At 46.4% G+C, this 25,842-nt stretch overlaps 1 protein-coding gene across 3 annotated transcripts in view; it reads right to left on the bottom strand.

Annotated features, from left to right (window-relative positions):
• TMEM87B (transmembrane protein 87B) overlaps nucleotides 1–24,709 on the bottom strand; it is a 49,274-nt gene extending 24,565 nt beyond the window's left edge. For 2 of the 3 annotated variants that reach the window (XM_056128825.1, XM_056128822.1), the window contains exons 1-8: nucleotides 24,357–24,709; nucleotides 19,293–19,353; nucleotides 11,844–11,935; nucleotides 9,596–9,730; nucleotides 8,277–8,327; nucleotides 3,677–3,767; nucleotides 2,182–2,243; nucleotides 1,830–2,013 (exon numbers count right to left, since the gene is read on the bottom strand). In XM_056128825.1, coding sequence (XP_055984800.1) covers nucleotides 1,830–2,013; nucleotides 2,182–2,243; nucleotides 3,677–3,767; nucleotides 8,277–8,327; nucleotides 9,596–9,730; nucleotides 11,844–11,935; nucleotides 19,293–19,353; nucleotides 24,357–24,494 — 814 coding nt within the window. In that variant the 5' untranslated portion in view covers nucleotides 24,495–24,709. The remainder of the gene's footprint in view (nucleotides 1–1,829; nucleotides 2,014–2,181; nucleotides 2,244–3,676; nucleotides 3,768–8,276; nucleotides 8,328–9,595; nucleotides 9,731–11,843; nucleotides 11,936–19,292; nucleotides 19,354–24,356) is intronic. The other variant, XM_056128834.1, reaches the window with a different exon arrangement.
• Nucleotides 24,710–25,842: the final 1,133 nt, after the last annotated feature.

The following is a 25,842-nucleotide window of genomic DNA, read 5'->3' as shown; positions in this document are numbered from 1 at the left end:
AAACCATGTTAGGGCCAGAGCAATAGCTCAGCAAGTACAGCGCTTGCCTTTCATGCTGCTGACTTGGACTGGATCCTCAGCACTGCATTTGGTCCCGAGCCCCACCCCGAGTGATCCCTGAGCAGTCAGAATAAACTCTGAGTAATGCCAAGTGTGGCACCAAAATAAGAAAAATAAAGCCACAATGTCTTTGGGAGCATCAACCTTGGCCTCCTCGCAACCTTGTTTCTTTCTTGCAGTGGTCCCTCACATTTTGTGCTAAGGTCCCCCACATTTATACACTTTCAATCTGTATTGTCTTTGAAATATCCTGGGGGGGGGGGCTTTGGGGGGGCAGGCTCTCTGCACAAGAATACTGGGTGAAAACCACTGGTCTACTGAAGTGCTTACTGACCACTGGTCTAGGAGGCAGTGCACAGAACAGTGAAACTAGAGAAACAGCTCACAGACCACGAAGTTAGAAATAAACCCCTCATTTACCTATCTAAGTATCAGTATTCATAGCTAATACAACATGATCCAAGCATGCCATGTGTTAAGCACTAATATATTTAATTATCTTCTTTGGGTCACATCCAGTGGTGCTTACTCCTGGTTTTGTGCTCAGGGTTCTCTCCTGGCAGGACTCATGGGATGCTTTGCAGCGATGTGGTGCTATGGATTGAACTGGGGTCAGCCATGTTTATCTGCCTTACTGTTCCTCATCTGGTTTACTGAGAACCTATACACCAACATATACATCTTACCTCAACTTATAAACAGAAATAATATTCTTAATATACCTTCCTGGAAGTGAGTCCTTCTTTTAATCTTTTGTGCACGTCTTTTAAAATCTTTTTTGGTATTTTGGTTTTGGGGGTCCACACTTGGTAATGCTCAGGGCTTACTCCTGACAGGGTTCAGGGAATCCAAAAGGGTGCTCGGGGGCCGTGATTGGCTATGTGCACGGCAGTCACCTTACCTGCTGTACTATCTCTCTGCCCCCCTAAACTTTTCTGGGGGCAGGTAAATTACAAACATTCCCCAATATACTAAAAGCAGCATAATAAACCTCCGCACACCCACTATTCAGTGTCAATAATCACTCACAGACATGCCAACTCATTACCGGCCTCTGGAGGAATTTTATGACACACAAGTGCAAGCACGTCCTCTGAAAACGTGCACCAAGTTCATTTCCCAGTGGCTACTCAGCAGCCGTCATCGGCATCTCACACCTCTCCGGGCACTTGCCCTTTCCACACGAGCTCCCTCCCCCAGCGTGCCCCTTTCCTTCCGGCCCTTTCTCCATCCTACCTCCAAGCCCGAAGCACCTGGTTGAGGTGCAACTACCTGGTTTTCCTGCTTCGTGTGTGCCACCAGAACTGGTCATGGTGAGGGAGGATGGGGGGAGTTTGCAGCGATCACAGAGGGTCTTTGTAAGAGCAAAGAGCGAGATGCAAAGTGGTTGCAGATGCCGTCTGCCCGGCACTGCCAACTTGACTCCCTGTGGCCACATTCTCTGCCCTTTTCTGCAGATAACAGGAGCTGACCCCCACAGGTCCCTGTCCAGAACTTCACACTGGGCATTTATCACCCAAAGGCATGGGAATTTTCTTTTCCCCAGAAGGAAAAGAAAGACAAAGTTGAAACAAGGCAAACGGAAGATGAGGACCACAGACGTGCTGGCTGACATCAGAATCTGGCTCTGAGAAACACCTCCTGGGGTCCCTCTCCTTTATCATACTGATATCCCCAGCACACACCGCGTGAAGGAGGCGCCCCTCCAGCTGCACTCGCAAACGCCTAGAGCCCCTGAATTCACATTCACAGAGAGAGACTCGACTTACTTGATAGCCCCGTGCTGTTGAGATTTTGGTATTCACTATAAAACACTGCTTTTTCGAGCATTCCCAGGAAAATAACTGCAGCAATCCAGAACTGGATCCTTAATATATCTTTCCAGTAACAGGCAGACCACATCAGCCAGAGCACACCATACAAAATATACACTATACACATCACCATGTAAAACTGTAGGGAGAGAAACAATTCAATTAACCCTTTCTATAAGCAATAACCGATTGCTGTATTTTCTAGTTACTCAAACCAGAAATAGAAAGTATGTCAACGCTCTAGGGCACTAGTTTTCCAATTAAGATACAAAATATAAAAAAAGAAATTAAATAATGGCTTACTCACAATCATTAGCGGCCAATCTGATGCAGAGATATAGCCATGTGGCCCCTTCATAGAAAGAGACACTGATGAAGGTAAGAGTGGAAACAAAGAAATGAAAGAATTAGACACTGGCCTTTTAAGTCTTCAAGCATAACTTCACTTCCCAGAAGTAACAAACAATTGATTTTCACCCAGCACACTGGAAACTGGATAATGACTAGTGCCTGATGATATGCCATGGGTATCAAGATACTCTTGCCTATATAGGCGCTGGGAGAACACCCAGGTCAAATCCCCCCTTCCCAGAGACAGCACAAAAGTTCTGGCCTTAGAACTGCACCCCGCTGAAGTTCATGCCCAAGACCCTGACTTTCTTCACACAACTTGGGGGATGAATCACGGAATGTCAGCATGGGGGTGGGTTGTCATCTGAGAGAGCAATAGTAATGAGTGGCCAGCACAGGACAGACCCTGGTGCCAGGGCTCAGAGACTGGCCCAGCTATCAGCACACTACTGGTGTCAGAAAGAATCAATCCCGGAAGGAAGAGGGCACAGAGCTAGGCAGCAGAATGCCAGGGGCGCCCTCTACTGGCTGATGTCAGCTGCCCAGCCTTCTGCCAGGGCTGGCGAGAGAAGCCTGACCTGTGCAATGTACCTCGGTACCCCGTGGCTGAGTCAGAGTTATCTGCACACATCTGGGACCCTCACATGCTATCTGGGAGATAGGTCAAAGCAACCAGATGGTTCAAAAACATTCACCCTCTTGTTGTGGTCTGGGGAGATGACACAGAAGGCTGGAGATAAGACTCTGCATGCAGAAACCCGGGGTTCAACCCCTGGCACCACATAGTCCCCTGATCACAGTAGCAGTCAAGCCTGTTGTAGCCCCTAAGCACTGCTGGGTGTGGTCCTTCCCCTTAAACAAGGGGATTAATGGGAGCCTGTGAGGAATCTGCTTAATCTGGGGCAGAGAATAAACCTGGGTGGGGGAGAAGGGGTGGTCTGCTGGCAGGAGCCTGTGCCAGCGCTGTTGGGGAGAAAAAACTGCTGGTGCTTGATCCCCCCAGTCACTGCTGCAGCTTAAATGAAATCCAAGGGGGTGGGAAAGTCTACAAATTTGGTGGCTTTTGGGGGGGAGGGGGGTGTAGAGGGGGCTGACACATATTTACCTGTTCTCAGAGCTTGTGCTCAGGAGATCACTCCTGGCTCTGTGACTGAGCCCATGGATGGGCCTGGTCAGCTGCATGCTAACCGTCCCCACTGGACCACTGCTCCGGCCACAAATATAAATAGTTCTAAATTTACCTTAAGTCAATATTCATTTTCCAATCCATTATGTACACGCATACATATGAACGCATTAAGAAAGCAACTTAATCCCCCAAATAAACAAGATTATGAATTTTTGTGATAACAGATATTAATCTCCAGTGTGGAGTTTTAACACTGAATAGACTTAGATCAATGACAAGAACACAGAAAAGAACTGTGAGCAGGTTCGCAATTTTAGCATACCATTCAAACTCCAACTTGCATCTGTCCTGTCCGTTTTAATAGAAACAAGTAAGATATGAAACCCATCTCTCTGTGTCCTGGCCACAACATCCTAAAACAAGAGGGGAGAAGGGAAACTTCTTTAATTTTTTAGTTGGTACAAAAGATATGAGCCAAATAGTTCACCACACTTTAAAACGATTATAATTGACTTAGACCACCCTTCTAAAACACCGAGTTAAATTAGTGAAAAAGAATGACAGTAGAGGGGCTGGAGCAATAGCACAGCGGGTAGGGCGTTTGCTTTGCACGCAGCCAACAAGGCCGATACAGGTTCGATTACCAGCATCCCATATGGTCCCCCGAGCACTGCCAGGAGTGATTCCTGAGTGCATGAGCCAGGAGTAACCCCTGAGCATCGCCGGGTGTGACCCAAAAAGCAAAAAAAAAAAAAAAAAAAAAGACAGTAGAAAAAGAAACACAGTGGACTTTGTTTTTTTTCCAAAACTACTGTCCTCTCTGACCCAAAGGAATGGAGGCAGGTAAGAGTCGTGGTTCTCTTGAGTGATTACTGCTTTTGATTTTTCTGTGGGTTTTCCCTCTAATATTACCACACTATAATTTATTCAATTTATTCAGTATCACCATTCAAACCATTTCCCCCCAGCTTCTCTCTTCCCATCCTAATATCATTTATTATAAAAAGTTTTTAATTTTTTTTAACTGAACTGAGGATGTCAGAGTCATACATAAATACACAGTCTCAATCGCTGAATTTGCACTAGCTTTTATGTTACTAGCTGTTCCTGGTGAGGACTAGCAATGACCAGTAATGGCCACGACAGTCAGACACACCCACACAAGGGCCAAGCTCTTCCTTCTTTCTCCTGAATATGTCTCTTCCTTTTCTTCCGACTTTTCCACCTCACTAGGGACATGGCAAAGAGCTTCTCCTGGCCACTGCTGGGCGAGTGAGCGAGTCCCAAATCACTCATTTGTCTTGGGGCCCCTTCAGGTGGTACTCAGGAATCCCGGTTCCAGGCTCAGAGACCTGAAGTGGAGTCAGCCTGAGGGGAGCAAGAAGCCTACCTGCTGTGCTACCTCTCCGCACAGCTCCTCATCTTCCCACTACTCATTCAGGTGGTTGAAGAAAACAGAAAAGCCATGCTATGTGGGCGCTAAAGCAATAACACAGTGGGGAAGGAGCTTGCCTTGTATACAGCTGACCCAGTTTCTGTCCGCAGCACCCCACGTGGTCCCCCAAGCACCCAGGAGTGACCCCCGAGTGCAGCACCTGAAGTGAGGCCTGACCACCTCTGGGCATGGTGCCAAAAGCAGAGGAAAGAAAGTCAAGTATGAGTTGGAGTGATAGCACAGCGGGTAGGGTGTTTGCCTTGATGTAGCCGACCCAGGTTTGATTCCCAGCATCCCATATGGTTCCCTGAGCACCACCAGGAGTAATTCCTGAGTGCAGAGCCAGGAGTACTGGGTGTGACCCAAAAAGCAAAATAAAAAAAAAAAAAAGAAAGTCAAGGTATGAAAAATGCTCGACCCGCTCCTAGCCTGCTCCCAGTTCCTACACAACTTTTTTTTAATTGAATCACTGTGGAACACAGTTACAAAAGTTCCGTGTTTGAGTTTCCATCATACAATACCATCCCTCCACCAGTACACATTCTCCACCACCAATGTCCCCAGTATACTGCCCCCCTACACTATCTAACCCTCCCCCTGCCCCTATGCCAATTTCCCCCATACTCTCTCTCTACTTTTGAGCATTATGGTTTGCAATATAGATACTGAGAAGTTATCATGTTTGGTCCTTTAACTACTTTCAGCACACATCTTTCATCCCGAATGATTCCTTCAACCATCACTAACTTAGTGACCCCTTCTCTATTCCAGCTGCCTTCTCCCCCAGCTCAGGAGACAGGCTTCCAGCTATGGAGCAATATTCCTGGCCCTTGTGTCTACTGTCCCTGGGTATCAGTATCATGTTATTTTATATTCCACAAATGAGTGCAGTCATTCTATGTCTGTCCCTCTATTTCTGACTCATTTCACTTAGCATGATACTCTAAATAACCATCCACTTATAAGCAAATTTCATGATTTCATCTTCCTAACAGCTGCCTAGATATATTGTGTAGATGTACCAAAGTTTCATTCACCATCATCTGTTCTCGGGCACTCGGCTGTTTCCAGATTCTGGCTACTGTGAACAGTGCTGTAATACAATACAGGTGCAGATGTCATTTCTACTGTGCTTTTTTGCACCATTGGGATGTATTCCCAGAAGCGGTACTGCAGGGTCATATGGAAGCTCAATTTCTAGTTTTTGAAGGAATGCCCATATTGTCCTGCACAACTCTTAAACCTTTCTGAACTCTTAACTACTCCAACTTAAGCAACTCCCCCAACTCCAGATCCTCCCCGGGACCTGGTTTGGATCAATTTCTTTCTGTCCTTTTCAGAAAGTTGAGGCCACACCTAGAGGGTACTGAGGACTCTGCTGTACCTCTCTCTGCCTCTTCCGGAAGTCCCACCCCAGTCCCTAACTCTTTATATCCTTACAGTGTAGTGTCAATTTCTGAAGCAAGAAGGCTTCAAAAAAGTTCCTGTGATGGCCAAAACTTTAAAAAAAGGCTTTCACACAAAGCCTCTTTAACAAATGATGCTGGCATAACTGGACAAACACATGCAAAAAAATGGGCTTAGACGTCGACCTGACACCATGCACAAAAGTCAGATCAAAATGGATTAAAGATCTCAACATCAGACCAGACCATAAGGTACACTGAAGACAAGGTCGGCAAAACCCTCCATGATATTGAGGGTAATGGTATCTTCAAAGATGACATGCCACTGATCAACCAAGTGCAAACAGAGATAAACAAATGGGACTATATTAAACTAAGAAGCTTCTGCACCACAGAAGATACAGTGACCAAAATACAAAGACAATCTACAGAATGGGAAAGGATATTCACCCAATACCCATTCGATAAGGGGTTGATATCAAGGACATACAAAGCACTGGTTGGACTCCACAAGAAGAAAACATCTAACCCCATCAAAAAATGGGGTGATGAGGGGCTGGAGTGATAGCACAGTGGGTAGGGTGTCTGACCCTGGTTCAATTCCCAGCATCCCATATGGCCCCCCGAGCACCGCCAGGAGTAATTCCTGAGTGCATGAGCCAGGAATAACCCCTGTGCATTGCCGGGTGTGACCCAAAAAGCAAAAAAAAAAAAAAAAGGGGGTGATGAAATGAACAGAAACTTTGTCAAAGAAAAAATCCGAATGGCTAAAACCGCATGAGAAAATGCTCTACATCACTAATCATCAGGGAGCTGCAGATCGAAACAACAATGAGATATCATCTCACACCACAGAGACTGGCCCACAACCAAAAGAACAAAAGCAACCGGTGCTGGCGCGGATGTGGCGAGAAAGGGACCCTCCTTCACTGCTGGTGGGAATGCCGACTGGTTCAGTCCTTTTGGAAAACAGTATGGACGATTCTCAAAAAAATTAGAAATTGAGCTCCCATTTGACCCAGCAATACCACTCCTGGGAATATATATCGGAAAGGCAAAAAAGTATAGTTGAAATGACATCTGTACTTGTATGTTCATTGCTGCACTGTTCACAATAGCCAAAATCTGGGAAAAAAAAAGTGCCTGAGAACAGATGAATGGTTAAAGAAACTTTGGTACATCTACACAATGGAATACTATGCAGCTGTTAGAAAAGATGAAGTCATGAAATTTGCATACAAGTGGTTCTACATGGAAAGTATCATGGTAAGTGAAATGAGTCAGAAAGAGAGGGACAGACGTAGAAAGACTGCCCTCATCTGGGGAATATAAAGTAACAGAATGGGAGATGAACACTCAAGAATAGTTGAGAAAAGTACCAGGAGGTCTGCTCCACGGCTTGGAAGCTGGCAGCACATGCTGGGTGAAGAGGCAGCTCAGATAGAGAAAGGAACACCAAGTAAAGGGTGTTTGAAGGATTCGCTCAGGATGGGAGATGCATGCTGAAAGTAGACTATAGACCGAACATGATGGCCACTCAATACTTCTATTGCAAACCACAACACACTAAAGGAAAGAGAGAGCAAAAGGGAAAGCCCTGCCACAGAGGTGGGGCGGGGTGGGGGGAGGGGGAGGGCTGGGTTCAGTGGTGGTGGAGAATGGGCACTGGTGGAAGGATGGGTCATTGTATAACTGAAACCCAAGCACGAAAGTTTGTAAGTCTATACACCGTACCTCATGGTGTTTCACTAATAAAAAAAAAAATTTAAAAAAAAAGGGATATCCCACAAAGACAGGAACAAGTGTGTGTAAAATTCATAGGTATAACAAATACACTGTTTAGGAGCAGTGATGAATGTACACTTTCCATGTCTGGGATCTGAAAACTGACCCCCCCCCCAAAAAAAAAAAACCAACAACCACCCTGCTAATCCTGCTTTACATGCATTCCATCTTCCCCAGTTCTAATATCATACTTTATATTGCCAATTCTTATAATCCTACTTTATATCCATCAGGTTTTTTTCTAATCTCACTATGACTTTTATAGATTTGCTTTAAGGACAAATAAAATGACATACCATTGATCCTTCCTGGTTTGAAACATTTCTGCCATTTATTAGGTCTTTATTCTGGAAAAAAAATTTTTCTATTATATACCGCTGTATTTCTATGAAGGGAAAATAATGTTTAATAATTAAGAAAACATGGTAAGAGAAAAACCAAAGTTCTGAAAACTGAAGACTATAGAGAACAAATCTGACTGGACTCCAAACCAGAGTAGCCAAATCCTGTCTTTGAAAAATCATTTAGGGGGCTGGAGAGATAGTACAGCAGGGAAGGTGCTTGCCTTGCATGCAGCTGTTTTGGATTCAATCCTTGTCACCCAAAATGGTCCCCAGAGATAGTTGGAGTAATCCCTGAGCACCACTGGGTATACTCCCCCATCCCCACACACACACCAAAAAAAGGAAAAAAGAAAAAGCACTTAATCAGAAAACTGAATGTCATTGGTAGGGAGAGTATGAGGATGTGATAGGATCTCTAAGTGCTAATATATTCTGTGCTGGATGCATGGGGTGTGGTACAGGTTTTGAAATCTTTAGCAAACTGCTGACTTCTTAAATATGTATTTCATTGCGTGATACTTCAGCATACACTTTAAAAAGAACTCCTTTAAGCTCTTTAGAAATCTTCGCTACATATTTTTCTTACATAGTCAAGTATAAAAAAAGCCAAGTTAGTTATACTGACCTATATAGCCCAGGGTTGACTGCTCATGAGTATCTTAGAATCTCATCTTCCACAAGGAGGAGAGAGAAAACTTTTGGTGTACTAAAATGCTGAAAAACCTAGCAAGCACAGCCACAGAAGTCTCGGAATAGCAGCAAATCAGAGAATTTAACAACTGGGAGAATACCAAGGATCTTGCCTAGAGCAGTTCTGAAGGAATGTTGGGGGCAAAGGTCTGACAGCAATGGACAGAAAGGAGGATGAGAAATGAACTGCTGTAGGTCATAAAAGGATGATAAACAGTTCCTCTTGGAATGGCTCTGCGATAAAAGGTGGAAGATACAGAATAGTGATAAAATGCCTTATTTTACTCCAGACACAACTAAAGCTAAAAACAAGTCTAAGTGCTGTTTTATCAAAACAGTTAAGATAATTAACAGATACTCATGGTATTAAAATAGATCCTGGCGTTTTTTTATTTGTTGTTCTTTTGAAGCCACATGCAATGCTACTCAGGGGTTTCTCCTGATGCTGCACTCAGGAATCACTTATGGCAGTGCTTGGGAGTGAACCTGGGTCAGTCACATGCATGGAAAGCACCCTACCGATTGTACTATCACTCATGCCCAAAATAGATTCTGCTTTAACAAGGGAAACTCATACTCACATTAAATGAGGGGAACACCTGTAAATCACTGTTGCAATCTAAGTTCTCATTTTTCGTTGTCCAACAATCAGGGTTCTTGAAATAACTACCACAAAAGTCTTCACTGATAGTCAGCTGATGCTTCTGTAACTGCTCCTACCCAAAATAAGATTTAGGTTAAGGCTTATTTCCATACTGCTTACCCAAGACAATACAAATAATTTAGTAAAAGATAATTAAACATATACAAGTTACCAAAACTGGAAACAGGTGAAACAAAATGTTGGAAAAGTTTTGAAAATGGTTTTACATATAACTGAAGTAATCAACATCTCAACTAGTCCAACTGGCTCATATAGTGATATAAAATGCAAGCATAATCTTAAGAGCGAGTGATTTACCGCACGATTGGAAGGAAACACTGTATAACAAGAATTTTTCCCATGTATAGGCAATTAGACAGAGAAAGCAAGCTATCTGATCGGAAAAAAAATAAATCCAACTGTAACATAAAGCTGCTAAGTCAACTGAATGTATGGGAGAGGCTCCCCTATATTCAAATTATTAATATTCAAGTATCATAACCAGAAGTGTTTCATTTCTTCCAAAGGGTGACTGTGACAGAACTATGGCTAGCAGGCATCGAAGGTAGGTTAAGCTAGTGCCCACTGGCGAAAGATAGGACAATACAAGTGAAGTTAATAAGAACAGAAATACATCACAACTCACTTACCAAAGAAAAGAGTGAACTCTTATTGACAACTGACAGGTAAAAAAGAGCAAAGGGGAAGGCAGAACGTACTTACAGAATGCTAATAAATGTAGAAGAAAAAAACTAGAATTTGAAAAATCATCATTTTGCAACTGTCACAGTAGCAACTTACTCATCAGGCAAGAATCACAGGACTAATTAAAAAAACCCACATGTAGGGATGGGTACTTGATCATTGTATAACTAAACCCAAGCACAATTTTTTTTTTTTTTTTTTTGCTTTTTGGGTCTCACCCAGCGATGCTCAGGGATTACTCCTGCCTCTTCACTCAGGAATTACTCCTGGTGGTGCTGGGGGACCATATGGGATGCAGAGGATTGAACCTGGGTTGGCCGCATGCAAGACAAATGCCCTACCCGTTGTGCTATCGCTCCGGCCCACACAAAAATTTTTAAGTCTACAACTGTACCTCATGGTGTTTCACTAAAAAAAAAACACATGCTTACATGCTTACATGTTTACAGAATGTCCATCACTTTGACTGTCCCTGATATGCTTCAGAACGATCCAGGTCTTGTCACGTGATAACTGCACTGTTTAAGTGAGCATCTTTTTCTTTTCTGTCATTAAGGTAACACTGGTTCATAGCATGGTGCATGTTTTAGACGTTTGGCTCACACGTCCTGCCCTGTGGTGGCCAGTTCTGTCAGAACCCAGAGATCTGATTCATCTCATCTGCTTGTCAATTTCTATTTCACCTAAACCTGAAACCAGTCAGCCCATACCTTTCTCATTCTGACTTTTAGTGAGCAGCTCTGCTCTGAGGCAAGGGGTAAATATATCAGGGGAAATACTGGGAGATAAAGCAGGTGTTCAAGGAGAATGAATTTGGATATCTGCACATTATTCAAACTAGGAGTTGACAGATAACAGAGAAGCAGGAAAGGAACTGATCCAAGCAACCATCATAAGAATAACTGAACGGAAACCCTGGCCCAGGGAACCCATGGACTTCCTAGAGCGGGAGTCCAGCCTCAGAGCCAGGAATATTCTTGACCATAGCCAGGTCCCTCCATTGTCCCCTCCCAGTTGGCCCCCTCCCCACCACCATCCCCATCTAGGACTCCCCCTTCCTCTCCCTCCTCCCCTCCCAACTCTCCCTTCTCCCCTGCCTGGTTCCTTTCTTCCTCTCACATCTTAGACCTACGTTAAGTCCAAGGCTTCCCATCTGATAACTTGAATGCAATAAAATCTCACTATCTTTCAATTGTTTTATATCTGCATGTGACCCACGGACCCTTTATTTATGGTTTCTACCTAGGTGACTTAAACGTTTACTAACAATTCTCTTAAGAACTGAAGAAGAAACGTTTAGATACTTCTCAGAAAGCAGAAACTTTGAATTAGAACACTTACTGTTGAAATCCCGAAAAAAAATCAGTGGGACTTCAAAGGCTACTGTATTTCTAGTCCCCATAGTGGATGCTCTATTGATGCTTTGTATTTATCATTTCCCTTCAGAGCTTCACATAAATTAAAAACTGTGCTTTACTTACTTCCAGGTTATAGAAGTCATTGTAACAGATGTGGTACTTCAAATGCCATTCTATGGTAAACTTCATAGGTCCAGAACAACTGAATGATTTAACTGTTCAGAAAAAGAAAGTCTCGTATTAAAAAATTATATATATGACAAGATGTTGCAATGTGTAAGGTTCCAAGAATGCAAAAATAAGTTACTTTATGAAATTAGTCAGAAAGAGAGGGACAGACATAGAATGACTGCACTCATTTGTGGAATATAAAGGAACATAACAGGAAAATAACACCTAAGGACAGTTGTGGTAAGGGCCAGGAGGATTGCACCATGGCTTGGAAGCCAGCCTCACAGGGAGAAAAGGCAGCTGAGATAGAGAAGGGACCACTAAGTAAAGGATGGTTCGAGGAATCATTCGGGATGGGAGATAAGTGCTGAAAGTAGACTATGGTCCAAACATGACAGCCTCTTAGTACCTATACTGCAAACCAGAACACCCAAAAGGAGGGAGAGAGTAAGAGGGAATGTGCCTGCCACAGAGGCAGGGGATGGGGAGGGGTAGGGGTGGTGGAAGGGATACTGGGAACATTTCTGGTGGAGAATGGGCACTGGGGGAGGGATGGGTGCTCAATCATTGTATGACTGAAACTTAATCACGAAAGTTTATAAGTCTGTAACTGTATCTGATGGTTATTCAATGAAAAATAAAAATGGACTACTTTAATGAAATGTTGAGTAAAATACTATCTAATTCCTCCAAAAAAAGTCACTGAAAAATGAGATAAACAGATTCATTACGTTAAGTTCTCATTGACCAGAGGTTCCTAAACTATTCACTTCCTCCATGCCAAGTCCAGTGTGTCAGTCAGCCTCGTAGGAGGCAGTGCAGAAGCAATGCAGAGATAACGCTCATGCTGTGCATGAAGCTGTCCCCCGTTTTGAGTCCCAGCACTGCAGGGGTCCCGGTGCTGCCCAGGAGGAACTTGCTTCAGTTCTAGAATTAGTTCTTACTAGTCTGTCTGATCACATTGCCCTTCCAGACAAATCTTTCGATGGTGCCCTGTCATACACAGAATCAAGAAAACCCCTTCATGCATCAGAGTCCTGGTGAAATCACTCTTCCGCAGTGCCAGCTCCCCCCTCCTGCCCTGATCTGACTAGAGCAGGTGGTTCTCACGGTGTCACATCCGCACCCTGCTCTCACGCAGCCTGACCATCTGTGTCTTCTGCACACTTCCCTTTAACCTGGCTGACTTCTCTGCGTCCTTTACCAAAGGGTTTCTTCATGTTGTGGACTGTGAGAGGTGCCTTGCCCAGAGTCTTGCCCAGAGCTGCTTTGGGGTTTTTTGGTTTGGACTTTTGGACCCACTGCCAGTGGTGCTCAGGGCCTCCTGCTGGCTATGTGTTCAGGGATCACTCCTGGTGGTGCTCAGGGCACCTTTGAACTTCTGTTCTAAATCCCTCACTCTATCAAGGCCTGTTAGGCCTTAGCTATCCTCTCCCCTAGTCCCTCTCACATCAAGGGTTGGAGACGCACAACTTTATCACCTGACCCAGGAGAGGTGGTAATCCCATGTTAGGGGTGACTAAGTACTGGAAGAAAAAGAGAATCGGTGACTGTAGAGTGAAGTCAGCAGTGACTGAATTTATCCAAATGCTAAGTATTTTGTGGTGATGGGAGCAGCTCCCAGATGATGCCTGGGTGCTGGGACACCCTCCCAGCCCCAGCTCAGTGAGCAGGGCTGCAGGTGGTTCAGTTCAGAGATCCACAGATCCTGTGCTATGGTGCTGGGAGTCACCTGGGCAGCCGGGCCTAGTATGATAAGGAACTGCCTGCACTCATGACTACTGAAAGGCAAGGATCACTACAAGCCATATCAAAGGCAGGGAAGCAGAGAGACTCAAAGAGCAAAGAGAGAAAAATCCAAAAGGCTGAGGCTGGCAGAGTTTCTGGGCTAGAATATACCCAAGGACTGAAAGAAGCTACATCAGGAGAAAAGAAGATAGAAAATCTGCAAGGGGGAGGGGGAGTGAGGCAAATCTTGCATTACACGTGGCCGACCCAAGTTTGATCCCCAGAAATACAGATGGTCCCCAATCCCTACCAGGAGTGACCTCCTGAGCATCAAGCTTGGAGTAAACCCTGAGCATTGGTTGGGCGTGGCCCCCAAACCAACAATAAAGAAAAGGAAGAAACCTGGAGAGGAGCTGAGGTAGAGTGCTGGTACCACACATGGCCTGAGCAGCAGGCTCGATTTTTGGGTCCTCACACTGAATTCTCTTTCAAAGAATTTCAGGGGCCAGATAGTACTGGGGATAGACCTCAGCCTTGCATGAGGTCAATTAACATTCAATCCCCAGCCATCCCTTATGATCCCCCTGAGCACTGCTTTGAGGAATTCCTGGGCCAGGAATAAACTCCTGAGCATCAACTGAGTGTGGCTCCCAAAATAAAAACAATCACTGCGAGTGGACTTGGGGGCCCATGAGCACTACTTTGGAATCGTTCCTTTTCCATCCAAGAAAAATCTTGGGGCCAGACAGTACAGGAGTTTGATACTCAGCATTGCAGATGGTCCCCTGAGCAGTTCCCGGACTTCTCTCTGAGCACCAGGCCAGGAGTGAGCCCTGAGCATTGCTGGGTGTGGCCCCAACCCCCCACTTTAAAAAAAAAAGAAAAGAAAAGAATCTGCAGAGATTCCCTTAAATAGCAGCTTGTCCATGCAAAAGAAGAAGACTAATAATTCTGAGTTCACACAGAGGTGGTGGGAACTTTATGAGTGCCCCCTAGTCAGAGTGGAGAAGACTTTTTCTGTGTTGAAAAGCTGTAGAAGGGTCCCACCTCAGAAGTGGCACTGAAGCCAAGGCTCCATTCTAACAGACATTCCCAACAGAGCCAGAAAGGCTCCTTCCCATCTTGCAGGAGGTGGAGAGGCCGGCTTAAGCGAAGGGCCCTGAAGCCAAGAAGACGGGTGCAGACAGCCAGGCGACAGAAGAAACATCAAGTCAAAGCTAAAAAGCCCTAAAAAGGGGACTACCCCGCTATTCTGTCCTTGAGTGAGAATACCGGCCACCAGTATTCGTGATGTGCTGTGTCTAGGCGAGACACAGCAGCCCAGTTCAGGCTTGAAAAGAACTGCCACAAGTCCAGGTGCCATGGCAGCAGTGATGTTACCTGGGTAGTGAAGCCTCAGAAGATACCCAATCAATCTTACTGGGCATGTGCCCTGGAGGCTTCTGGGCCTCGGCTGTGTGAGAAGACTGTCTGACCATCCTGACAGGGCACTGCAGAGGCAGTGGGGTGGTCTTACTTGATATCTCACCATGAACATTCAAAGACATCCTAACTCCAGTTACCTAGCCACACAAAAACACACAAGAAACACCTCCAGCTTGCAGCAGTCACATGGGGAAGCAAGGCAAAACCCCACCACGCTTAGTGAGTGAGGATGGCAGCCCGGAAAACTCCACCAGTATTAACCAGCTCTAAAACTTCTCTGATCAGAACCTCAGAGGGGAAATGTTGAGGATATTTAAGGAGCTCAAAGAAACAATGAAATGCACATCCAATAAGACACAAAAGGATAAGTGAGCAGAAATGAGGAAACTGGAAATGACAAAATTGAGAAACTTATCAGGTGAAGGCCTTGGCAGCAGAGTAACAGCTGCTGAGGACAGAAGCAGTGAACTTCAAGATAAGGTGAAGAAAATCTCCACACAAAAGAGACATGGAAATAAGCCTCAAAATAAACAAACAGCATTCAAGAAAACTCTGGGATGAATTTAAGAGGAACAACATAAGAATTACAGGTCCCAGAGGGCCAGGAGGCAACCCTGATGAAGCCACAGTCAAAGACAATATTATTGCTAAGAGAACACAGACACCCAGATCCAGGGGGCCTGAAGGGGACCAAGTGAAAAACAGGTGGGCGATAGATAGTTCAGTGGGCAAGGTGCTTGTGTTGTATGCAGCTGACTGGGATCCTATACCCGGCACCCCATATGGTCCCCCAAACCTTTCTAGGAGTGATCCCTGAGTGCAGAGCCAAGAGTAATCCCTGAGCACCACCAGGTATGACTCAAAAATCAAAAAATTAGAAAGAAGGAAACTGTACAATAGAAACTTAACTCTCTTCCAGAACAAAGTTGTCAAAAGAATCCAACATTATATAACTCATGAGAAAGCAAAATTTAAAATGCCCACACCTTCTAAATAAAAACACCAGCAGAAAAATTTGACCCATAACCACAAAATAGATCACTCAGTATAAGAAAGATGAGGGCAATAACTAATTAAAATATAAGAATAGCTAACACGAGTTAGTTTCTATATGTTCACAGACATATAGAAAAATATAAAATTACTGAGGATAAAAATAAAAAAAAAATTTTTTCCAAAGCTAAACTTCTAGAGATTAAAGAAATATAACAACTGAAATTACAAAAATTCACTTAACAAAATGGCAGATTAGAAATGGCAGAGATCCCTAACTTGAAGATAGAGTGGTGAGTGAGCACAGGTACAGTGATGTGTGGGACAATGCCAAGAGGCCCGAGCATGTGTACGTGGAGTTCCCAAGAAGGACAGTCCACAATGTGAGTCCACAGTCCAGGTAAGAGTCCATGCTGAGGGGCTGGAGAGATAGCACAGCGGGTAGGGCGTTTGCCTTGAGCGCAGCCGACCTGGGTTTGACTCCCAGCATCCCATATGGTCCCCCGAGCACCGCCAGGAGTAATTCCTGAGTGCATGAGTCAGTAGTAACCCCTGTGCACCGCCGGGTGTGACCCACCCCCCCAAAAAAAGAGTCCATGCTGACAGTTATCAGGTGTCCAGAATCATCTGTCGAGAAGATGATCAGATGATCCTTTCCTCAATAAATTATCTTGGAACTGTCATTTTAAGGGAAAAAAAATCAATTGGCCGGGTATACGTGGACCTATTTTTGGCTCCTTCATCTGTTCCATTAATCTACGTCCATCCTGATACCAGTACCACACAATTTCCATTTTTTGTTTTGAAATCAAACAATAAAAAGTTCACTGGCAAAATGGTTTTGCTATACTAGGTTCTTCATATTCTCATACAAACACGTAGAATGCCTACTCAACTTTCATATAAAAATAGGCTTGGATTTTGATTATCATTAATCAAAATTTATCTGGGAAAAATTGAAAGTATGAAATTGGAGATATATTTCTCATAGCTGCCCTATATCAAGTGGAGGGGGATGTTTATTCTTTTACAGAGTTCTTTAGGGAGGTGGGTGGGTAGGTTTGGGCCACACCTGTCAGTGTTCAGAGTCTATTCACAGCTCTGTGCTCAGGAATCACTCCTGGTGGTGCCCCCAGACTGTATGTGGTATGGGGGATTTGAATCAGGGTAGGCCGCATGCAAGCAAGCCCCTTAACCCCCACCTCTCTGGCCACTTTCTGAGTATTTTTACACAGAATGGGTATTGAGTTTTTTCTAAATTTTTTTTTAGCTTGGGAGATACGAGAATCTAGTTCTGTGTAAACACAGAGACCGAGTCACTTCTTCACCAAACCTTTGAGGTAGAAGTAGAAGCAGAGTATCTGACTGCTCACTCGAATGAACCATAACTGTGCAGTGGCAGCATAATTATCCATGGGCTCTCCCCGTTCGGCAGGCCTTCCCAGACACCCACTGGGTGAAGGGTGCTGGGTGGGTGAGCACAGCGCTCAGGCAGATGCTCCTCCCACCCGTGACAGCCACAGTGACAATTCAACACCGCTTTCTCATCGAAGGGTGAACACTGCCAGCTTTGGCCTGACTCAACCTCCCCTTTTTTTAAAAAAAAAAATTCATTTTTACAAAATCTGTGCTGTTTGAGAACTTCAGAGTATAGCAGCAGCTCCAGGAAGGGTGAAATTACCTGCTGGTCCTGCCTCCCAGGTCAGGGAGAAGGTGGATCACGCATGCCAGCAGCTGTAACTCCTCTCAGCTCCCTATCATGTCTCATGGATCGTGTGTGTGTGTGTGTTTGTGTGTGTGTGTGAAACCCTCTTTTTTGAATGCTTTTGTGTGTGCTAAACCCTTTTTTAAAAAATACTTGTGTGTGTGTTTGTGTTAAACCCTCTTTTTAGAATGCTTTTGCCCCTCTTTTACTCTTTACTCTAAATGCCTCACTCTTTATATATATTAATCCCTCTCTAGATTGTGGTCTATTAGGCAGATGTGAGAAACTAAATATGGCTGGTTTTAAAATCATTTTTTGTGTTTCTGTGGTCCATAGACGTGTTTTTTTCTGCTCTAGCCTTTTTGATTTGCTTTGTTTTGTGGCCAGATCTGGGTTTACTGCTGCCAGTGCTCAGAGATGCCTGGGATGAACCTAGGTCAGCCCTACTTGCTATACTATCACTCCAGCCCCCCACGCTTTTAAATTTTATTTGTCTAGACAGTGGACTTGAAAGCATCTAGATGCCAATATTTTGATTAAGGCAATTAAAATGTCAACAGTTTTTCCTCACCTACTTTGGATTTATATTGCCTCTTACCAAGCTCTTAGCAACACTAATGATTGTGATCGCCAAACTGCCGTGTACACCTTCTGCTTTCTAGCTGATGTCAGCACAGGTCCCAAAATACAGCAGAATTACCCAACAAACAACCAGAAGATGGTGTGGTACAGAAACAGGGCAGGCTCTGGATCCTAGGAAGCCAATTTGCTTATCCCAAACCTTGTCTAGCCAAATTACCGATAAATACTCTGACCTAACATTAGTCCATTCAGAAACCTGAAAACTCGAAAATCGATGAGTTGTTGGTCGTCGCGCAAAATCAGTAATTGTACTGGTATTCTTACTGTCAAAGATCTAAGATTAATGTGCTAACATCTAGTAATTTTTACCTCATGATTAGCTATTAAATATTTTATTTCACACGTGTGTATATTTAGAAAATTTTCAGGGGCCTAAGAATTTATCACAATGAAGCCATTTCATATGCTAACAAAAAGAAATTGATTTACATTTAAAATCCTAGATTTGGAGTCAAATCTCACAAAAATTAACTATCTTTATTGAAATTTACTTTATTAGACTTCAATTATCTTTTTTTGGGAGGGAGGCACACCCAGCAGTGATCAGGGGTTACTTCTCATTTTGCACTGAGAAATCATGCTGGGTGGGTTCTGGGGACCAAATGGGATATTGGGGATCAAACGTGGGTTGGCTGCATGCAAGACACTCTACTGGCTGTACTATTTTTCCAAGCCCTCAAATATCATTTTTAAGGAATGATTTACATTACATTTTCTGAGATAAAAAAAACCCACTCTTGTCTTTACTGAACTAAAAGAAACTCCTACAATGTTCTACCTGATCAACACCAAAATTGCTGCCTCATTTATAATATAGGTCATACTTACTTACATTAATGAAAATTTTTAGTACATGCTAGTCATTATAATTTAATTACATTTTATTTATATTAGTTTAGTATACTTACCAGAAAACTTGATCTCAGTAGAATTAAACATAGTTTTCCTAAATACCAAAGGTCCTGATTTCTAAAATTAAAGAAACAAAATATAGGAAAAAACTTGTTAAAAATGTGTTTTCTACTGTTCGTTTCATAAGCTTAGCCTGGAAAATAAAGACTTCTAATCTGTATATTCCCCCAGAGACCAGAATGCTGTTTTGCTTTATCCGAAGGGATGAGGGAAAGAACTTGGAGAATGGGCTACACCCAAAGGTAAGCTCAGGGCTTACTCCTGGCTCTGAGCTCAGGAGTGATTCCCGGCAGTGCTTAGGAAACCACAGGTGATTCCACGTTCGAACCTGGATTGGCCTGTGCAAGGCAAGTGCATAACCCCCCTGTGCTATCTCTCTGGCCCCAGGGTGTTAATTTATTCAAAACATCAATCTGATCACCAGGCTCATTTTCTTAAAATCACCTACAGCGTCTCTCCTGCCTGCAGCTGACTTTAGGCTGGGAAGGCTCTCGCTTCTAGCCCTTAGCTGGGACCAGCAAGACAGAGGGAAGGCGCAGCGGCCACTGCTCAGTGAATGCAGCTCCAGCGCGGGCTGAGTGGTCGTCTGCAGCTGTTCTGGCACCAATATGAACAAACTTTCGACATAATCGTCACCCTCTTCCTACATTGTCATGGGTCCCTTCGGCACTTCAACTCTCCAAGAGTAAGCTCCAACTCTCCCAGCGTTGCTATAGCCGGGGATGGGGTGTGGGGGAGGGGTGGAGGTGGGGGGCTGGGCTTGCATGCAGCCAACCTGGGGTTCCATTCCTGGCATCCCCATCCCATACGGTCCCCAGAGCACCGCCAGGAGTGATCACTGAGTATAAAGCCAAGAGTAAGCCCTGAGCACAGCCAGGTGTGGCCCCCAAACAAAATACAACTATAACTTAAAAAGAGAAAGCACGATAGCACCTGCATTGCAAACCATAACACCCAGAAGGAGTGAGAGAGTATGAGGGAATGTGCCTGCCACAGAGGCAAGGTGGGGAGAGGGTGGTGGGAGGGATGCTGGAAACATTGGTGACGGAGAAAGAGCACGGGTGGAGGGATGGGTACTTGAACACTGTATGACCGAAACATAAGCATGCAAGTCTGTAAGGCTGTAACTATCTCACGGTGATTCATTAAAAATAATAATAGTAATAAACCTCAAAAAATAAATAAAACCACGCATCTTCATTCCCTCTCAACCTTATTGATGAACCCACAGACTTTCTTAAAAACCTTCCCCTACTCCTTCTTCACTGAGTTCCTTTCTTCTCCTTCAAGGCCCACTTTCAAAGCCCTTTCCTCAGGAACTCGCCCACCACACCCCACACCAGGCCTGGTCATCCCTGACATGGTATTGAGGATGTGTTCTTCACGTCCTTACCGTAACTAAAAAAAGAACCAATTAATGAGCTAGTTCATGTCTGAAGAAATTGGGTTCAACGAACAGAGAATGAAGAATTAAGAAACAAAACAAGGGCCCAGAGAGTACTGGTGTGAAGGTACCTGCCTTGCATGCGGCCAATTCAGGTCTGATCCCTGCCACTGCAAAGGGTCGCCAGAGTGCCACCCGGAGTGATTGTAGTGCACACTCAGGAATAAGCTCTGGGCACTATCAGATGTGGTACAACGCCACCTCTCCACAAAAACCAAAAGGAAACAGGACAAACAGCTCTTTCCAAACAACTTTCTCCTCCCACTATGAAACTCCAAGGACAATATCAAGGCTCCCGGTGCGAGCCCTTCTCTGAGCTCCAGAACCACATTTTCAGTCCCATGGCTGAGACCAACAGGCCACCCACAGTGACGTCACTCTAATGCAGGCTCCTTCCTGTCGGCTCCTGGCTCCTCACCAATTCATCCTTCCCACAGAGTCGGCCCTGGCTGTAGGTGGTGCCATCTGCAATCCTCCCAGGCATGGTTCCTCTACTCCATCGCCCCCCACCCCCCAGCCATGCCCACTTCATCTCACACACATCCCCAGTTCAGTTCTTCCCTTCCATTCCTGCAACAGCTGCCCTCATTCAGGACCTCAATATTTTCCTGCCTATACTTGTGCATTTAACAAGTGATATTCCTGTCTCCAGACTCAAGACTGCCCATTCATCCTTAGCTAACACCCAGAGCCATTATGAAGTCTCAATGGCACCCTAAAATTGCCACTAGGGTTAGCAGGGGTTGGTGGTGGTGCCATTTAACTTTTGTTTGTTTGGTCCTTTTTATAGTTGCAAATTAGTTAATAAAAACATAGGTTCAGATTTCCCATTAAAAGATAGACATGAGGGGCTGGAGCAATAATACAGCAGGTAGGATGTTTGCCTTGCACGCAGCCGACTCAGGTTCGATTCCCAGCATCCCATATGGTCCCCTCAGCACTGCCAGGAGTAATTCCTGAGTGCAAAGCCAGGAGGTAATCCCTGTGCACTGCCGGGTGTGACCCAAAAAAAAAAAAAAAGACAGACATGACACCCCTCTCCCTTCCAAAAAAAAAAAAATCCCCTAAAAACAAGAAACAAAAAAAGAACCCTTTATTTGGAATCAGAAAGATAGTACAGTGGGTAGGGCATTTGCTTGGCTTGCGGCTGACCTGGGTTTGATCCCTGGCACCACATATGATCCCCTGAGCCCCAGGAGGAGTGATCCCTGAGTTCAGTCAATACACCCTGAGCAACACCAGATGCAGCCTAAACCTTCCCCGCCCATAAAGAGAGACCTGGCAATTCTGTGCCTACACTGCAAGTATCCACCAACTGATTCCAGATTCCCAAATGCCAGCAGACTCTTTGGATGCCTCTCCAGAAAGGACTTGCAGTCCTGCCCCGCAATCCTAGTCATGCACTGACAATCTGCTTTAGTCCCCAAGGGTACAGACTGGAGGCTCCTGGCCTCAGGTTCATGACCTAGTTCAGAAACGGAAGGTAGGTGGGGGCTTTCATGTTAGAGTCCTCTGAGAGCTCTAACAGAATGGCAGGATCAGACACCAACGATCTTCTGTTCGGGGCTGGAATGGTAGTGTAGCGGATGGGGTGCTAACGTCACATGTGGCCAACCTGAGTTTAACTCCAAGAACCATATATATTCCTCTGAGCACTGCCAGGAGTGATCCTTGAATGTAGAGCCAGCAGTAATCCTTGAGCATCACCAGGTATGGCCTCCCCAAAAGAATTTCCTGCCTAACCGCTGCTCTCTCCCATTCCTTCTCTCAGCCAGATGGTTTCTACTCAGATATGAAGACCTGGACAGGCATGACCAGCTCATGTGAGCAAGGCTAGCTGCCCGTTTTTGCTCTCCAGCAAGAGCTCCCAAGTGCTGTCATGCATGTAATTACTACACATCAATCAGCTTATCGTGTAAGCCTCAGGCACGGTGGGTCTAAAACTCATCTTTCCCACAACCATAACCGGACAAGGACACAAATCTGGTGCTGCAATTTACAATCACAAGAACAATTTCCTGACAGATCCACAGTACAAATGAAAGACTTGCCATTTTAATCTCTTTCAGAAGAACAAGTTCTGACTGACAGCTGGAATGGAAGGTGGGGGAAAGATCAGGCTACTTTTTACAATGTAGAATTTTGTGGGGTCACACCACGCTAAAGAATATAAGAGACCCAAGGGAAAAAAAATACTGCCTCAAGTAGCAAGTAAAGCCATTCCTTTCCTTAGGTCTTGGGAAACTCACCATGCAATATATTGGGCAAAGATCTTTACAGACATAGTAAAGTAGTTAAACGATCTGAGTCACTCTCAGTACTGTTTACTGTGACTTCGTTGAAGTTTTTCTTGGGGGGAGGTAAGGGTTTGGGCCACACCCAATGCTGCTCATGGGACCACATAGGCACCCAACTCGCAGTACTATCTCTCTGGTCCTGTGAAGTAGCTATTAATTGTGCCCATTCTCTAGAGAAGTCGGGGAAACCATGGATGAGGTTCTCGCCTTTAAATGTTAGGAAAAATGCAATAAGCAGGCTCATCTGCACAGTATGCAACAGGGAAGCGACTCGGAAGAACCTGGGAAGAAAAATTACTACACAGGTCTTTGGAGATTCCGGAAGAGAACTACTTTCCTTCCTCCATGCAGTTTTTGTTTTGTAGGATATTTCTGGGACCTCTGACATCACTCTTTATCTGGCTGAAGCAATAAAACTTAAGTCTTGCCTTTTGGACTTGGACAACATCTCAATGCACGTGAAAAAGACTAGATCCCAAACAGCCAAGAGGTTCCCGTAACCCCAGAAAAGCAGAAGATAACGCCTCTTCTCATTTCCCCCTGGTCCTTCTATTTATTTACAATTTTGTAGCAGCTCTTTATAAAAAAATTGCCTCTGCATCCTGCCCACATCATCTTAGGTTACAACTGGATGCCAAGTTCTCAAATGGGCTGCCCGGGAATGCGAAGTTTCCACACACTCAAGGCCTCCAATTTCCTCCTTAATCAATCACACTTCCTAACACGGTTTCATGCCCAACAGCTCCGCAACGCTGCTAGGGACCCCAGAGGAAATCAAACTCAAGGCCTCCAATTTCCTCCTTAATCGATCGCACTTTCCAGCACGGTTTCACGCCCACAGCTCCCCAACGCTGCTAGGGAGCCCAATAAACCAAGAAGTTGTAAGGAGGGGAAGGCGCCTACTTACACTACATCACTACATGCTCCTTTTTTTTTTTTCCCTCTCCCTGGAGGAGAAAAAGAGACGAGGCACTCGGGCTAAGTTGAAGCCGAAAGTGAAGCCCCGCAAAGTCCTGGCGGTGTCAGGGGTGCGGCCCCGAGTCTGCAAACCCGGAGGAGAGCGACCTGTCCCGCCCGGCAAAGACGCCGTTAGGGGTGACCGGGGCTGGGGTCTGAATAAACGAGCAGACGAGGCAGAAGTCAGGGCGGAGCAGAAGGCCGGGAACTGCGGGCGAGCCGATGCGGGCGGACTACACGCACGCCCGGCCGGCAGCGCGCGCCTCCGGCCCAGCCCGGGCCCGGAGACACGACAGGAGGCTAGGCCCGGCCAGCGCAAAAGCACGCGGGACACGCGCCCGTCCGGCGCCCGTTCCACTTACATCAGTGACCGTGGCTGTCCAGAGCCCGAGCTCGGGCACGGCGCCCGCGGGAGCCAGCGCCCAGCAGGCCAAACAGAGGGCGACGCGCGGCAGCCCGAGCCCGGCGGGGAGGAGGCGGCGGCGGCCCGCGGCGGCCATCTTGACACGGAAGCCGCACCTGCCGCTCCGCGACGCCCCGGCGCCACGCCCCGGCCCGCACCTGGGGCCACTCCGCTGCCGGGAGGCGGGTTCGCCCGAGCAGCCGGGCTCCGGCCGGCAGCGGGAGAAGTCCTGGCCGGGATGGCCAAGCACGGTTCGAGCCCGGGCTGCCTCGCTGGGTCTCAGCAGCAAGAGCTCAGGGCCTCCCAGCGAGAAGCTAGAAGAGCCACTGCGTGCAGTACAGGGGCGGGGGCAGCGCGAGCTCCCAGGCCGGCCGCGAGGCGAGTCCGGGATTGGGGGCGGGGCCGGAGGAGGCAGGTCCAAGATCAAGGGCGGGACTAAGAGCAGAGGCGAACCTGGGATTGGAGGCGAGGCCTGGAGAGGGCGGATCCAAGGGCAGGGGCGGGACTAAGAGCAGAGGCGGGCCCACGACTGGAGGCGAAGCCTGGAGGGGGCGGGCCCAAGAACTGGGGCCGGGTAATTCAGGCGGAGCCAGAAGTGAGGGCGGAGCAAAACGCTTTAGAGACAGAGGCGGGCCCAGGATTAGAGGCGGGGCCGGAGGAGGCGAGCCCAAAATCAGGGGCGCGACTAAGAGCAGAGGAGAGCCCACGACTGGAGGCGAGGCCTGGAGGGGGCGGGTGCAAGAGCAGGGGCGGGACTAAGAGCAAAGGCGGGCCCTTTGCTCCACGACTGGAGGTGAGGCCTGAAGGAGGCGGGTCCAAGAGCTGGGACCGGGTAATTCAGGCGGAGCCAGAAGTGAAAGCGGAGCAAAAGGCTATAGGAACAGAGGCGGGCCCAGGATTGGAGGCGGAGCCAGAGGAGGCGAGCCCAAGATCAAGGGCGGGACTAAGAGCAGAGGCGGGCCCACGACTGGAGGTGAGGCCTGGAGGAGGCGGGTCCAAGAGCAGTGACCGCGTAATTTAGGCGGAGCCAGAAGTGAGGGCGGAACAAAAGGCTATAGGGGCAGAGGCGGGCCCGGGATTGGAGGCGGGCCGGAGGAGGCGAGTCTAAAATCAGGGACGGGATTAAGAGCGGAAACGCGCCGGGAGGCTGGAGGCGGGGCTAGACTGGGAGGCGGGGCCGGGATAGGAGGTGGGGCCTGTAGGAGTCGGCGGCATGTAGGGGGCGTGGTTAAGAGCGGAGGCAGGCCCAGCGAGGAGGCGGGGTTCGAGACTAGGCTCCAGTGGGGAGGCGGGGCCAAGTGGGGAGGCGGGGCTCCGGCGAGGGTAGAGGCGGAGCCCGAGTTTGGAGGTGGGGCGAGCTCGGTGCTGGGCCAGCGGGGTCCAGGATTTAGCCAGGCGGTAGGCAGCAGTTTATCCGGAAAGTGTGACATAAACTTGTTGGCTGA

This window comes from Sorex fumeus, unplaced genomic scaffold, assembly GCF_029834395.1.
Source record: "Sorex fumeus unplaced genomic scaffold, SorFum_2.1 ptg000006l, whole genome shotgun sequence".
Taxonomy (NCBI): domain Eukaryota; kingdom Metazoa; phylum Chordata; class Mammalia; order Eulipotyphla; family Soricidae; genus Sorex; species Sorex fumeus.
Note: the sequence above shows the minus strand (reverse complement) of the source record. Positions and strands in the feature narration are given on the sequence as shown.